This window comes from Dendropsophus ebraccatus, chromosome 11 (assembly GCF_027789765.1).
Source record: "Dendropsophus ebraccatus isolate aDenEbr1 chromosome 11, aDenEbr1.pat, whole genome shotgun sequence".
Classification (NCBI taxonomy): domain Eukaryota; kingdom Metazoa; phylum Chordata; class Amphibia; order Anura; family Hylidae; genus Dendropsophus; species Dendropsophus ebraccatus.
The window spans coordinates 100518884-100534914 of record NC_091464.1 but is presented as its reverse complement, the minus strand read 5'-3'; the positions used below and the strand labels follow the sequence as shown (position 1 = coordinate 100534914).

Sequence of the window (16031 nt, the reverse complement as noted above, 5' to 3'; positions counted from 1 at the left end):
GGCAGTAGTGCAGTACATGAGGTGGAGGCAGTGACAGGGCATTAGAACATGGTGGCACATTAGAGTAATTGGATATAACGTTAGATAGGACTTTGCCTGATCGGGGGGAGATGGGGGGCCCCAAGCTAACATTGTGCACCAGGGCCCATCAGCCTTTAGCTACGCCCCTGAGCTGGGTGTAGGCCTCTCTAGGTCCTTCTTTGTCCTGGTATCTGTGGGTCCTGAATCTTTGGTGAAAGGATTCTGCATGCACATTATAACGTCTCAGAATTGCAGCCTTAGGCTATGTTCACACTACGTATATTTGAGGCTGTATAGCAACCAAAACAAGGAGTGGATTGAAAACACAGAAAGGCTCTGTTCACACAATGATGTAACTGAGTGGATGGCCGTCATTTAATGGCAAATATTTGCTGTTATTTTAAAACAACGGCTGTTATATTGAAATAATGGCCGTTATTTACTGTTATATGGCGGCCATCCACTCAATGTCACTATTATGTGAACAGATCCTTTCTGTGTTTTCAATCCACTCCTGGTTTTGGTTGCTATGAGGACCTGACATGAGGACCAAATACTGCCTGAAATATACAGTGTGTGAACCCAGCCCCAACCTTCTTATAGTTCTCATCTGGCTGTATGCCTGCTGAATGAAGGAGCCATTGTGCCTCAGGCCACTTATTAGCTTCAGCCCTTTCAGCTCTTTCAAATACTTTCACATATGACTCTATATCATCAGTCTCTGTTAGCTTTGTAAGTTTTAAAAGAGAAGTCTGGCAAAAAATGTTATTACAGTATTGTATTGCCCCCCAAAAGTTATACCTGTACCTGAGGGGGTGACGGTGCGCTGTAGCTGTACCTGAGGTGGTGACAGTGCGCTGTAGCTGTACCTGAGGTGGTGACAGTGTGCTGTAGCTGTACCTGAGGGGGTGACAGTGTGCTGTAGCTGTACCTGAGGAGGTGACAGTGTGCTGTAGCTGTACCTGAGGGGGTGACAGTGTGCTGTAGCTGTACCTGAGGGGGTGACAGTGTGCTGTAGCTGTACCTGAGGTGGTGGCGGTGTGCTGCAGCTGTACCTGAGGTGGTGACAGTGTGCTGTAGCTGTAGCTGTACCTGAGGAGGTGACAGTGTGCTGTAGCTGTACCTGAGGGGGTGACAGTGTGCTGTAGCTGTACCTGAGGTGGTGGCGGTGTGCTGCAGCTGTACCTGAGGTGGTGACAGTGTGCTGTAGCTGTAGCTGTACCTGAGGAGGTGACAGTGTGCTGTAGCTGTACCTGAGGAGGTGACAGTGTGCTGTACCTGTACCTGAGGTGGTGACAGTGTGCTGTAGCTGTACCTGAGGTGGTGACAGTGTGCTGTAGCTGTACCTGAGGGGGTGACAGTGTGCTGTAGCTGTACCTGAGGTGGTGACAGTGTGCTGTAGCTGTACCTGAGGAGGTGACAGTGTGCTGTAGCTGTACCTGAGGTGGTGACAGTGTGCTGTACCTGTACCTGAGGTGGTGACGGTGCGCTGTAGCTGTACCTGAGAGGGTGACAGTGCGCTGTAGCTGTAGCTGAGGTGGTGACGGTGTGCTGTAGCTGTACCTGAGGTGGTGGCGGTGTGCTGCAGCTGTACCTGAGGTGGTGACGGTGTGCTGTAGCTGTACCTGAGGAGGTGACGGTGTGCTGTAGCTGTACCTGAGGCGGTGGCGGTGTGCTGTAGCTGTACCTGAGGTGGTGACAGTGTGCTGTAGCTGTACCTGAGGTGGTGACAGTGTGCTGTAGCTGTACCTGAGGTGGTGACGGTGTGCTGTAGCTGTACCTGAGGTGGTGACAGTGTGCTGTAGCTGTACCTGAGGTGGTGACAGTGTGCTGTAGCTGTACCTGAGGTGGTGACAGTGTGCTGTAGCTGTACCTGAGGTGGTGACAGTGTGCTGTAGCTGTACCTGAGGTGGTGACAGTGTGCTGTAGCTGTACCTGAGGTGGTGACGGTGCGCTGTAGCTGTAGCTGAGGTGGTGACAGTGCGCTGTAGCTGTACCTGAGGAGGTGACAGTGTGCTGTAGCTGTACCTGAGGTGGTGACAGTGTGCTGTAGCTGTACCTGAGGAGGTGACAGTGTGCTGTAGCTGTAGCTGAGGCGGTGACGGTGTGCTGTAGCTGTACCTGAGGCGGTGACAGTGCGCTGTAGCTGAGTAGGTGACAGTGTGCTGTAGCTGTACCTGAGGTGGTGACAGTGTGGTGTAGCTGAGGTGGTGACAGTGTGCTGTAGCTGTACCTGAGGTGGTGACAGTGTGCTGTAGCTGTACCTGAGGTGGTGACAGTGCGCTGTAGCTGTACCTGAGGTGGTGACAGTGCGCTGTAGCTGTACCTGAGGTGGTGACAGTGTGCTGTAGCTGTACCTGAGGCGGTGACAGTGAGCTGTAGCTGTACCTGAGGCGGTGACGGTGCGCTGTAGCTGTACCTGAGGCGGTGACGGTGCGCTGTAGCTGTACCTGAGGCGGTGACGGTGCGCTGTAGCTGTACCTGAGGCGGTGACGGTGCGCTGTAGCTGAGGTGGTGACGGTGCGCTGTAGCTGTACCTGAGGCGGTGACGGTGTGCTGTAGCTGTACCTGAGGTGCTGACGGTGTGCTGTAGGTGTACCCAGCTATTCCCTCCCCCTCTACACCCCCCCTCAGCCCTCCATATGCCACGTCCAGAGGAGACCACCCACCATATACATCTATATACTGCTCTATGAATACCCACTACCATAACTAACACACTACAGCGCCCCCTACACAAAGGACTACTACATCCATAGTGGGCGGGGGAAGGAGATGGGGGAGGACGCTGTACAGCATGAAGCCACGCCCAGTCACGTGCTTATTACCCAGCAGCAGACGCCATTTTGTTGGAGCCCTGCATGTAAAAATCATGGATGTTGCCGGAAATTACGTCAGATAGCGGCGGACAAGCGAGACACGTGGTTCACATGTGATACGGGAGCCGGGAGGATGAAGTATTCATATAAGGTAAAAGTGTGCAACACCCGTGTATATACTGCCCCCCCGTGTATATACTGCCCCCCCACCCGTGTATATACTGCTCTCCTAGACTGCTCCCCCCGTGTATATATACTGCTCTCCCAGACTGCTCCCCCCGTTTATATACTGCTCCCCCCGTGTATATACTGCTCCCCCCGTGTATATACTGCCCCCCCCGTGTATATACTGCTCTCCCAGACTGCCCCCCCTGTGTATATACTGCACCCCCCGTGTATATACTGCTCCCCCCTGTGTATATACTGCTCCCCCCCAGACTGCTCCCCCTGTGTATATACTGCTCTCCTAGACTGCTCCCCCCGGTGTGTATACTGCCCCCCCCCCCCGTGTATATACTGCTCTCCCAGACTGCTCCCCCTGTGTATATACTGACCCCCCCAGACTGCTCCCCCGTGTATATACTGCTCCCCCCCGTGTATATACTGCTCCCCCTGTGTATATACTGACCCCCCCAGACTGCTCCCCCGTGTATATACTGCTCTCCTAGACTGCTCCCCCCTGTGTATATACTGCTCTCCCAGACTGCTCCCCCTGTGTATATATACTGCTCTCCTAGACTGCTCCCCCCTGTGTATATACTGCTCTCCTAGACTGCTCCCCCTGTGTATATACTTTTCCCTTTGTGTATATACTGCTCTCCCAGACTGCTCCCCTCTGTGTATATACTGACCCCCCCAGACTGCTCCCCCTGTGTATATACTGACCCCCCCAGACTGCTCCCCCTGTGTATATACTGCTCTCCTAGACTGCTCCCCCTGTGTATATACTTTTCCCTTTGTGTATATACTGCCCCCCCCTGTGTATATACTGCTCCCCCTGTGTATATACTGCTCTCCCAGACTGCTCCCCTCTGTGTATATACTTTTCCCTTTGTGTATATACTGCCCCCCCCGTGTATATACTGCCCCCCCGTGTATATACTGCTCTCCCAGACTGCCCCCCCGTGTATATACTGCTCTCCCAGACTGCCCCCCCCCCCGTGTATATACTGCTCTCCCAGACTGCCCCCCCGTGTATATACTGCTCTCCCAGACTGCCCCCCCGTGTATATACTGCTCTCCCAGACTGCCCCCCTGTGTATATACTGCTCTCCCAGACTGCCCCCCCGTGTATATACTGCTCTCCCAGACTGCCCCCCCGTGTATATACTGCTCTCCTAGACTGCCCCCCCGTGTATATACTGCTCTCCCAGACTGCCCCCCCGTGTATATACTGCCCCCCCGTGTATATACTGCCCCCCCGTGTATATACTGCCCCCCCCGTGTATATACTGCCCCCCCGTGTATATACTGCCCCCCCGTGTATATACTGCTCTCCCAGACTGCCCCCCCGTGTATATACTGCTCTCCCAGACTGCCCCCCCGTGTATATACTGCTCTCCCAGACTGCCCCCCCCGTGTATATACTGCTCTCCCAGACTGCCCCCCTGTGTATATACTGCCCCCCCGTGTATATACTGCCGCCCCCCCGTGTATATACTGCCGCCCCCCCGTGTATATACTGCCGCCCCCCCGTGTATATACTGCCCCCCCCGTGTATATACTGCCCCCCCGTGTATATACTGCCCCCCCCGTGTATATACTGCCCCCCCCGTGTATATACTGCCCCCCCCGTGTATATACTGCCCCCCCCGTGTATATACTGCCCCCCCGTGTATATACTGCCCCCCCGTGTATATACTGCTCCCCCAGAATTCCCCTCGTGTATATACTGCCCCCCCGTGTATATACTGCTCTCCCAGACTGCCCCCCCGTGTATATACTGCTCTCCTAGACTGCCCCCCCCGTGTATATACTGCCCCCCGTGTATATACTGCTCTCCCAGACTGCCCCCCCGTGTATATACTGCTCTCCCAGACTGCCCCCCGTGTATATACTGCTCTCCCAGACTGCCCCCCGTGTATATACTGCTCCCCCTGTGTATATACTGCTCTCCCAGACTGCCCCCCGTGTATATACTGCTCTCCCAGACTGCCCCCCGTGTATATACTGCTCTCCCAGACTGCCCCCCCGTGTATATACTGCTCTCCCAGACTGCCCCCCCCGTGTATATACTGCCCCCCCCCCGTGTATATACTGCCCCCCCACGTGTATATACTGCTCTCCTAGACTGCTCCCCCCGTGTATATACTGCTCTCCCAGACTGCCCCCCCCCGTGTATATACTGCCCCCCCAGACTGCCCCCCGTGTATATACTGCTCTCCCAGACTGCCCCCACGTGTATATACTGCCCTCCCAGACTGCCCCCCTGTGTATATACTGCTCTCCCAGAATGCCCCCCCGTGTATATACTGCTCTCCCAGAATGCCCCCCCGTGTATATACTGCTCTCCCAGAATGCCCCCCCGTGTATATACTGCTCTCCCAGAATGCCCCCCCGTGTATATACTGCCCCCCGTGTATATACTGCCCCCCCCGTGTATATACTGCCCCCCCCCGTGTATATACTGCCCCCCCCCCCCGTGTATATACTGCTCCCCCCTGTGTATATACTGCTCCCCCCTGTGTATATACTGCTCCCCCCTGTGTATATACTGCTCCCCCCTGTGTATATACTGCTCCCCCCTGTGTATATACTGCTCCCCCCTGTGTATATACTGCTCCCCCCTGTGTATATACTGCTCTCCCAGACTGCCCCCCCGTGTATATACTGCCCCCCCAGACCCCCCCCCCCCCGTGTATATACTGCCCCCCGTGTATATACTGCTCTCCCAGACTGCCCCCACGTGTATATACTGCTCTCCCAGACTGCCCCCCCGTGTATATACTGCTCTCCCAGACTGCCCCCCCGTGTATATACTGCTCTCCCAGACTGCCCCCCCGTGTATATACTGCTCTCCCAGACTGCCCCCCCGTGTATATACTGCTCTCCCAGAATGCCCCCCCGTGTATATACTGCTCTCCCAGAATGCCCCCCCGTGTATATACTGCTCTCCCAGAATGCCCCCCCGTGTATATACTGCCCCCCGTGTATATACTGCCCCCCCCCGTGTATATACTGCCCCCCCCCGTGTATATACTGCCCCCCCCCGTGTATATACTGCTCCCCCCTGTGTATATACTGCTCCCCCCTGTGTATATACTGCTCCCCCCTGTGTATATACTGCTCCCCCCTGTGTATATACTGCTCCCCCCTGTGTATATACTGCTCCCCCCAGACTGCTCCCCCTGTGTATATACTGCTCCCCCTGTGTATATACTGCTCCCCCCCAGACTGCTCCCCCCTGTGTATATACTGCTCCCCCTGTGTATATACTGCTCCCCCCCAGACTGCTCCCCCTGTGTATATACTGCTCCCCCTGTGTATATACTGCTCCCCCTGTGTATATACTGACACTTCATGTGTCTTTAGACTTGCAGTGAGGTGTGTATTATAGGTGAGCCACAGTTTACATAGCTTGTATTATACCCTGTCAACAATATACAGAGCCCCCAGATCTGCTACCAGGATGGCGGCCATTGCTTCTGCTCTGTGTTGCTAAAGGAAGTGATTATTGGGTTAGATGTAGGTGATCGGTTATGTTTCCGTGCTGCGTAGTCCGCTGAGGCTTTAGGTAGTTACTGTGTCTTATCTTGATCCTTAGCTCTGTTTTCAGGAGACCCATAATGCACTGCTCCATCCCACTGCTCCTAATAGTGAGAGGGCGCTCTGTGGGGTCATCACTCCAGATGGAGCCGATGAATATTAGGAGGGGTGGAGGTAAGAAGAAGAGAACCTCAAGGTGTCCAACATACCACGTCTCGTATACTAATTCATTGTCCTTATAAAGATGGATGTAAGAATGTGTTGGGAACTGGTAGGAATAGGAAAACTAAAAGAAAATCTCACAATACAATCGTAATGGTGGGTAAGATCAATGAAAATCCATGAAAATTGTCCAATTAAAAAAGGCTACAATAAGGCCAATCCATCAGTCAGCAATAGTCTCATTGTGCTATCCGGACTCCTCGTGCGTGGTGTTGGCTTACCGCTCCGATGACAAGTTGTACATGCAGCTTACCGAGGTAAAACCCGAGATCTCCGGAGCGTCTGATGGTGGAAGGAGTCTCTGTGCATGCAGATTACCGGGGTAAAACCCGAGATCTCCGGAGCGTCTGATGGTGGAAGGAGTCTCTGTACATGCAGATTACCGGGGTAAAACCCGAGATCTCCGGAGCGTCTGATGGTGGAAGGAGTCTCTGTACATGCAGCTTACCGGGGTAAAACCCGAGATCTCCAGAGCGTCTGATGGTGGAAGGAGTCTCTGTACATGCAGCTTACCGGGGTAAAACCCGAGATCTCCGGAGCGTCTGATGGTGGAAGGAGTCTCTGTACATGCAGCTTACCGAGATCTCCGGAGCGTCTTGATGGTGGAAGGAGTCTCTGTACATGCAGATTACCGGGGTAAAACCCGAGATCTCCGGAGCGTCTGATGGTGGAAGGAGTCTCTGTACATGCAGATTACCGGGGTAAAACCCGAGATCTCTGGAACGTCTGGTGGGAGGTGTCTCTGTGCATGCAGATTACCGGGGTAAAACCCGAGATCTCCGGAGCGTCTGATGGTGGAAGGAGTCTCTGTACATGCAGATTACCGGGGTAAAACCCGAGATCTCCGGAGCGTCTTGATGGTGGAAGGAGTCTCTGTACATGCAGCTTACCAGGGTAAAACCCGAGATCTCCGGAGCGTCTGATGGTGGAAGGAGTCTCTGTACATGCAGATTACCGGGGTAAAACCCGAGATCTCCGGAGCGTCTGATGGTGGAAGGAGTCTCTGTACATGCAGCTTACCGGGGTAAAACCCGAGATCTCCGGAGCGTCTGATGGTGGAAGGAGTCTCTGTACATGCAGATTACCGGGGTAAAACCCGAGATCTCCGGAGCGTCTGATGGTGGAAGGAGTCTCTGTACATGCAGCTTACCGGGGTAAAACCCGAGATCTCCGGAGCGTCTGATGGTGGAAGGAGTCTCTGTACATGCAGATTACCGGGGTAAAACCCGAGATCTCTGGAACGTCTGGTGGGAGGTGTCTCTGTGCATGAAGCTTCCATCGGGAACGGCTAGAACTAGTTTCTGCAGTGTCCAGCGCACGGACTCAGCCGTGGAAGAGAGGAAGGAACCCGCAAGTCGGACAGGTTACGTACGATGGGTTGTAGTAGCTTGAGCTAGATGGATGGAAGGTGGAAAGTGTCTCTGTGCATGAAGTTTCCATCGGGGGGACAAGGCAAACACGAGTGCTAGTCGTTCCTGATGGAAGCTTCATGTACAGAGACACCTTCCACCATCAGACGCTCCGGAGATCTCGGGTTTTACCCCGGTAAGCTGCATGTACAGAGACTCCTTCCACCATCAGACGCTCTGGAGATCTCAGGTTTTACCCCGGTAATCTGCATGTACAGAGACTCCTTCCACCATCAGACGCTCCGGAGATCTCGGTAAGCTGCATGTACAGAGACACCTTCCACCATCAGACGCTCCGGAGATCTCGGGTTTTACCCCGGTAAGCTGCATGTACAGAGACTCCTTCCACCATCAGACGCTCTGGAGATCTCAGGTTTTACCCCGGTAAGCTGCATGTACAGAGACTCCTTCCACCATCAGACGCTCCGGAGATCTCGGGTTTTACCCCGGTAAGCTGCATGTACAGAGACTCCTTCCACCATCAGACGCTCCGGAGATCTCGGGTTTTACCCCGGTAATCTGCATGTACAGAGACTCCTTCCACCATCAGACGCTCCGGAGATCTCAGGTTTTTCCTCGGTAATCTGCATGTACAGAGACTCCTTCCACCATCAGACGCTCCGGAGATCTCAGGTTTTACCCCGGTAATCTGCATGTACAGAGACTCCTTCCACCATCAGACGCTCCGGAGATCTCGGGTTTTACCCCGGTAAGCTGCATGTACAGAGACTCCTTCCACCATCAGACGCTCTGGAGATCTCGGGTTTTACCCCGGTAAGCTGCATGTACAGAGACTCCTTCCACCATCAGACGCTCTGGAGATCTCGGGTTTTACCCCGGTAATCTGCATGTACAGAGACTCCTTCCACCATCAGACGCTCGGGAGATCTCGGGTTTTACCCCGGTAAGCTGCATGCACAACTTGTCATCGGAGCGGTAAGCCAACGCCACGCACGAGGAGTCCGGATAGCACAATGAGACTATTGCTGACTGATGGATTGGCCTTATTGTAGCCTTTTTTAGTTGGACAATTTTCATGGATTTTCATTGATCTTACCCACCATTACGATTGTATTGTGAGATTTTCTTTTAGTTTTCCTATTCCTACCAGTTCCCAACACATTCTTACATCCATCTTTATAAGGACAATGAATTAGTATACGAGACGTGGTATGTTGGACACCTTGAGGTTCTTTCTTCCTCCTTACCTCTAGCCTGTATTTGTTGGTGTGAACAGAGACACACCGGTGTTAGCAGCAGTGTTTTGTGGTGGGATGCACCCCTTCATTAGGAGGGGTGGGCCAAATGGGGAGGATCAGTAGCCCCGCCCCCAGTGCACCAATCTGCCTCATTTGTATGTATACCAATCAGAAGATTTGCTGACAATGGTGCTAAGGGTCGAGGTGACAGAATGACCCCCTAGCCTGTTAGTTTCATTTTAAGAAGCGGTGACAATGATGATGATGATATTGCTCCTACTTATATGTGGCCCCTCCCGTTTGTCAGTTATATCACCCTCCATCTTTTCTATTATGAACTTCAAATATATCTTCTCCTTTCAGTTCAGTAATCTCCTAGGCACGTTCTACCGCCGCGGAAACCTGACCTTCACCCCCGACGGTAACTCGCTCATCAGTCCAGTGGGGAATCAGCTCAGCGTCTTTCATCTGAAAAAGTAAGCAGGACGGCCGTAATAATCTCTGTATATAGATGTATAATGTCTGGTATCTCCTCCTCCTCTGTGTATATAGATGTATAATGTCTGGTATCTCCTCCTCCTCCTGTGTATATAGATGTATAATGTCTGGTATCTCCTCCTCCTCCTCCTCCTCCTCTGTGTATATAGATGTATAATGTCTGGTATCTCATCCTCTGTGTATATAGATGTATAATGTCTGGTATCTCCTCCTCCTCCTCCTCCTCCTCTGTGTATATAGATGTATAATGTCTGGTATCTCCTCCTCCTCCTCCTCCTCCTCTGTGTATATAGATGTATAATGTCTGGTATCTCCTCCTCCTCCTCCTCCTCCTCTGTGTATATAGATGTATAATGTCTGGTATCTCCTCCTCCTCCTCCTCCTCCTCCTCCTCTGTGTATATAGATGTATAATGTCTGGTATCTCCTCCTCCTCCTCCTCCTCCTCTGTGTATATAGATGTATAATGTCTGGTATCTCCTCCTCCTCCTCCTCCTCCTCCTCCTCTGTGTATATAGATGTATAATGTCTGGTATCTCCTCCTCCTCCTCCTCTGTGTATATAGATGTATAATGTCTGGTATCTCCTCCTCCTCCTCCTCTGTGTATATAGATGTATAATGTCTGGTATCTCCTCCTCCTCCTCCTCCTCTGTGTATATAGATGTATAATGTCTGGTATCTCCTCCTCCTCCTCCTCCTCCTCTGTGTATATAGATGTATAATGTCTGGTATCTCCTCCTCCTCCTCCTCCTCCTCCTCCTCTGTGTATATAGATGTATAATGTCTGGTATCTCCTCCTCCTCCTCCTCCTCCTCCTCCTCTGTGTATATAGATGTATAATGTCTGGTATCTCCTCCTCCTCCTCCTCCTCTGTGTATATAGATGTATAATGTCTGGTATCTCCTCCTCCTCCTCCTCCTCCTCCTCTGTGTATATAGATGTATAATGTCTGGTATCTCCTCCTCTGTGTATATAGATGTATAATGTCTGGTATCTCCTCCTCCTCCTCCTCCTCCTCCTCCTCTGTGTATATAGATGTATAATGTCTGGTATCTCCTCCTCCTCCTCCTCCTCCTCCTCCTCCTCTGTGTATATAGATGTATAATGTCTGGTATCTCCTCCTCCTCCTCCTCCTCCTCCTCCTCCTCCTCCTCCTCCTCTGTGTATATAGATGTATAATGTCTGGTATCTCCTCCTCCTCCTCCTCCTCCTCCTCTGTGTATATAGATGTATAATGTCTGGTATCTCCTCCTCCTCCTCCTCCTCTGTGTATATAGATGTATAATGTCTGGTATCTCCTCCTCCTCCTCCTCCTCTGTGTATATAGATGTATAATGTCTGGTATCTCCTCCTCCTCCTCCTCCTCTGTGTATATAGATGTATAATGTCTGGTATCTCCTCCTCCTCCTCCTCCTCCTCCTCCTCTGTGTATATAGATGTATAATGTCTGGTATCTCCTCCTCCTCCTCCTCCTCCTCCTCTGTGTATATAGATGTATAATGTCTGGTATCTCCTCCTCCTCCTCCTCCTCCTCCTCTGTGTATATAGATGTATAATGTCTGGTATCTCCTCCTCCTCCTCCTCTGTGTATATAGATGTATAATGTCTGGTATCTCCTCCTCCTCCTCCTCTGTGTATATAGATGTATAATGTCTGGTATCTCCTCCTCCTCCTCCTCTGTGTATATAGATGTATAATGTCTGGTATCTCCTCCTCCTCCTCCTCTGTGTATATAGATGTATAATGTCTGGTATCTCCTCCTCCTCCTCCTCTGTGTATATAGATGTATAATGTCTGGTATCTCCTCCTCCTCCTCCTCCTCTGTGTATATAGATGTATAATGTCTGGTATCTCCTCCTCCTCCTCCTCTGTGTATATAGATGTATAATGTCTGGTATCTCCTCCTCCTCCTCCTCTGTGTATATAGATGTATAATGTCTGGTATCTCCTCCTCCTCCTCCTCCTCTGTGTATATAGATGTATAATGTCTGGTATCTCCTCCTCCTCCTCCTCCTCTGTGTATATAGATGTATAATGTCTGGTATCTCCTCCTCCTCCTCCTCCTCCTCCTCCTCCTCCTCTGTGTTTATAGATGTATAATGTCTGGTATCTCCTCCTCCTCCTCCTCCTCCTCTGTGTATATAGATGTATAATGTCTGGTATCTCCTCCTCCTCCTCCTCTGTGTATATAGATGTATAATGTCTGGTATCTCCTCCTCCTCCTCCTCTGTGTATATAGATGTATAATGTCTGGTATCTCCTCCTCCTCCTCCTCTGTGTATATAGATGTATAATGTCTGGTATCTCCTCCTCCTCCTCCTCTGTGTATATAGATGTATAATGTCTGGTATCTCCTCCTCCTCCTCCTCTGTGTATATAGATGTATAATGTCTGGTATCTCCTCCTCCTCCTCCTCTGTGTATATAGATGTATAATGTCTTGTATCTCCTCCTCCTCCTCTGTGTATATAGATGTATAATGTCTGGTATCTCCTCCTCCTCCTCCTCCTCCTCTGTGTATATAGATGTATAATGTCTGGTATCTCCTCCTCCTCCTCCTCTGTGTTTATAGATGTATAATGTCTGGTATCTCCTCCTCCTCCTCCTCCTCCTCCTCCTCCTCCTCCTCTGTGTTTATAGATGTATAATGTCTGGTATCTCCTCCTCCTCCTCCTCCTCCTCCTCCTCCTCCTCCTCCTCCTCTGTGTTTATAGATGTATAATGTCTGGTATCTCCTCCTCCTCCTCCTCCTCCTCCTCCTCCTCCTCCTCTGTGTTTATAGATGTATAATGTCTGGTATCTCCTCCTCCTCCTCCTCCTCCTCCTCTGTGTTTATAGATGTATAATGTCTGGTATCTCCTCCTCCTCCTCCTCCTCCTCCTCCTCCTCCTCTGTGTTTATAGATGTATAATGTCTGGTATCTCCTCCTCCTCCTCCTCCTCCTCCTCCTCCTCCTCCTCCTCTGTGTTTATAGATGTATAATGTCTGGTATCTCCTCCTCCTCCTCCTCTGTGTTTATAGATGTATAATGTCTGGTATCTCATCCTCCTCCTCCTCTGTGTTTATAGATGTATAATGTCTGGTATCTCCTCCTCCTCCTCCTCCTCCTCCTCTGTGTATATAGATGTATAATGTCTGGTATCTCCTCCTCCTCCTCCTCTGTGTATATTAGGGCTGGGCGATATTGGCCTAAATCAATATCGTGGTTTATCGTACATGTAGCCGTGGTAATAAAAATTGGGCGATAATTATGCCGCATCCCTTTTCTAAGCCACACCCCTTTTGCAAGCCACACCCACCTGGTCGTGCCAAACTGGCAATTTGTTTCAAAAAAGTGTGTGTGGGGGGGAAAGGTAGCTCACTGAGCATCAACCTGAGGCTGTAACATATCTATTATCATTTGTCATTACTAGGGGGGTCTCGGCAGAACCCTGGAGGTGTATATACAGGAATAGAGCCATATACACACTACAGAACATGTATACAGCTATGTACTACAAGACGTGCATATACAGGAATACACCAATATACACACTAAGGGACGTGTATACACAAGTATGCCAAAATTTGACCATTCAGGCCCCCAAGAGTTATATAGTGGTACATGCTTTTTTCATATAGTGCCCACAGTGTGCCATAATGCCTTTCCAGCTGTGCCCATATAGTAATAATGCCATCCCTGCTGTGCGCATATAGTAATAATTCCATCCCTGCTGTGCCCCCATATAGTAATGCCATCCCTGCTGTGCCCCCATATAGTAATAATGCCATCCCTGCTGTGCCCCCATATAGTAATAATGCCATCCCTGCTGTGCCCCCATATAGTAATAATGCCATCCCTGCTGTTCCCCCATATAGTAATAATGCCATCCCTGCTGTGCCACCATATAGTAATAATGCCATCCCAGCTGAGCCCCCATATAGTAATAATGCCATCCCTGCTGTGCCCCCATATAGTAATAATGCCATCCCTGCTGTGCTCATATAGTAGTAATGCCATCTCAGCTGTGCCCCCATACAGTAGTAATGCCATCTCAGCTGTGCCCCCATATAGTAGTACTAATGCCATCTCAGCTGTGCCCCATATAGTAGTAATGCCATCTCAGCTGTGCCCCCATATAGTAGTAGTAATGCCATCTCAGCTGTGCCCCCATATAGTAGTAATAATGCCATCTCAGCTGTGCCCCCATATAGTAGTAATGCCATCTCAGCTGTGCCCCCATATAGTAATAATGCCATCTCACCTGTGCCCCATATAGTAATAATGCCATCTCAGCTGTGCCCCCATATAGTAATAATGCCATCTCAGCTGTGCCCCCATATAGTAATAATGCCATCTCAGCTGTGCTCATATAGTAATAATGCCATCTCAGCTGTGCTCCCATATAGTAATAATGCCATCTCAGCTGTGCTCATATAGTAATAATGCCATCTCAGCTGTGCCCCCATATAGTAATAATGCCATCTCAGCTGTGCCCCCATATAGTAATAATGCCATCTCAGCTGTGCTCATATAGTAATAATGCCATCTCAGCTGTGCTCCCATATAGTAATAATGCCATCTCAGCTGTGCTCATATAGTAATAATGCCATCTCAGCTGTGCCCCCATATAGTAATAATGCCATCTCAGCTGTGCTCATATAGTAATAATGCCATCTCAGCTGTGCTCCCATATAGTAATAATGCCATCTCAGCTGTGCCCCCATATAGTAATAATGCCATCTCAGCTGTGCTCATATAGTAATAATGCCATCTCAGCTGTGCTCATATAGTAATAATGCCATCTCAGCTGTGCCCCCATATAGTAATAATGCCATCTCACCTGTGCCCCCATATAGTAATAATGCCATCCCAGCTGTGCCCCCATATAGTAATAATGCCATCCCAGCTCTGCCCCCATATAGTAATAATGCCATCCCAGCTCTGCCCCCATATAGTAATAATGCCATCTCACCTGTGCCCCCATATAGTAATAATGCCATCCCAGCTCTGCCCCCATATAGTAATAATGCCATCCCTGCTGTGCTCATATAGTAATAATGTTATCTCAGCTGTGCTCATATAGTAATAATGCCATCTCAGCTGTGCCCCCATATAGTAATAATGCCATCCCAGCTGTGCCCCCATATAGTAATAATGCCATCTCAGCTGTGCCCCCATATAGTAATAATGCCATCTCAGCTGTGCCCCCATATAGTAATAATGCCATCCCTGCTGTGCCCCCATATAGTAATAATGCCATCCCTGCTGTGCTCATATAGTAATAATGCCATCCCTGCTGTGCCCATATAGTAATAATGCCATCCCAGCTGTGCTCATATAGTAATAATGCCATCTCAGCTGTGCTTATATAGTAATAATGCCATCCCAGCTCTGCCCCCATATAGTAATAATGCCATCCCTGCTGTGCTCATATAGTAATAATGTTATCTCAGCTGTGCTCATATAGTAATAATGCCATCTCAGCTGTGCTCCCATATAGTAATATTGCCATCTCAGCTGTGCCCCCATATAGTAATAATGCCATCCCAGCTGTGCCCCCATAATAGTAATAATGCCATCTCAGCTGTGCCCCCATATAGTAATAATGCCATCTCAGCTGTGCCCCCATATAGTAATAATGCCATCCCTGCTGTGCTCATATAGTAATAATGCCATCCCTGCTGTGCCCATATAGTAATAATGCCATCCCAGCTGTGCTCATATAGTAATAATGCCATCCCAGCTGTGCTCATATAGTAATAATGCCATCTCACCTGTGCCCCCATATAGTAATAATGCCATCTCAGCTGTGCCCCCATATAGTAATAATGCCATCTCAGCTGTGCTCATATAGTAATAATGCCATCTTAGCTGTGCTCATATAGTAATAATGCCATCCCTGCTGTGCTCATATAGTAATAATGCCATCCCAGCTGTGCCCCTGTATAGTAATAATGCCATCCCAGCTGTGCCCCTATATAGTAATAATGCCATCTCAGCTGTGCCCCCATATAGTAAAAATGCCATCTCAGCTGTGCCCCCATATAGTAGTAATGCCATCCCAGCTGTGCCCCCATATAGTAAAAATGCCATCTCAGCTGTGCCCCTGTATAGTAATAATGCCATCCCAGCTGTGCCCCTATATAGTAATAATGCCATCTCAGCTGTGCCCCCAT

At 50.1% G+C, this 16031-nt stretch overlaps 1 protein-coding gene across 1 annotated transcript in view; it reads left to right on the top strand.

The window, feature by feature from the left end:
• Positions 1-2886: 2886 nt before the first annotated feature.
• The window catches only part of PWP2 (PWP2 small subunit processome component), a 63524-nt gene continuing 50379 nt past the window's right edge, over positions 2887-16031 (top strand). Inside the window, exons 1-2 of the mRNA XM_069946039.1 lie at positions 2887-2991; positions 9739-9851. Of these exons, the coding sequence (XP_069802140.1) occupies positions 2974-2991; positions 9739-9851 (131 nt within the window). The 5' untranslated portion in view covers positions 2887-2973. The remainder of the gene's footprint in view (positions 2992-9738; positions 9852-16031) is intronic.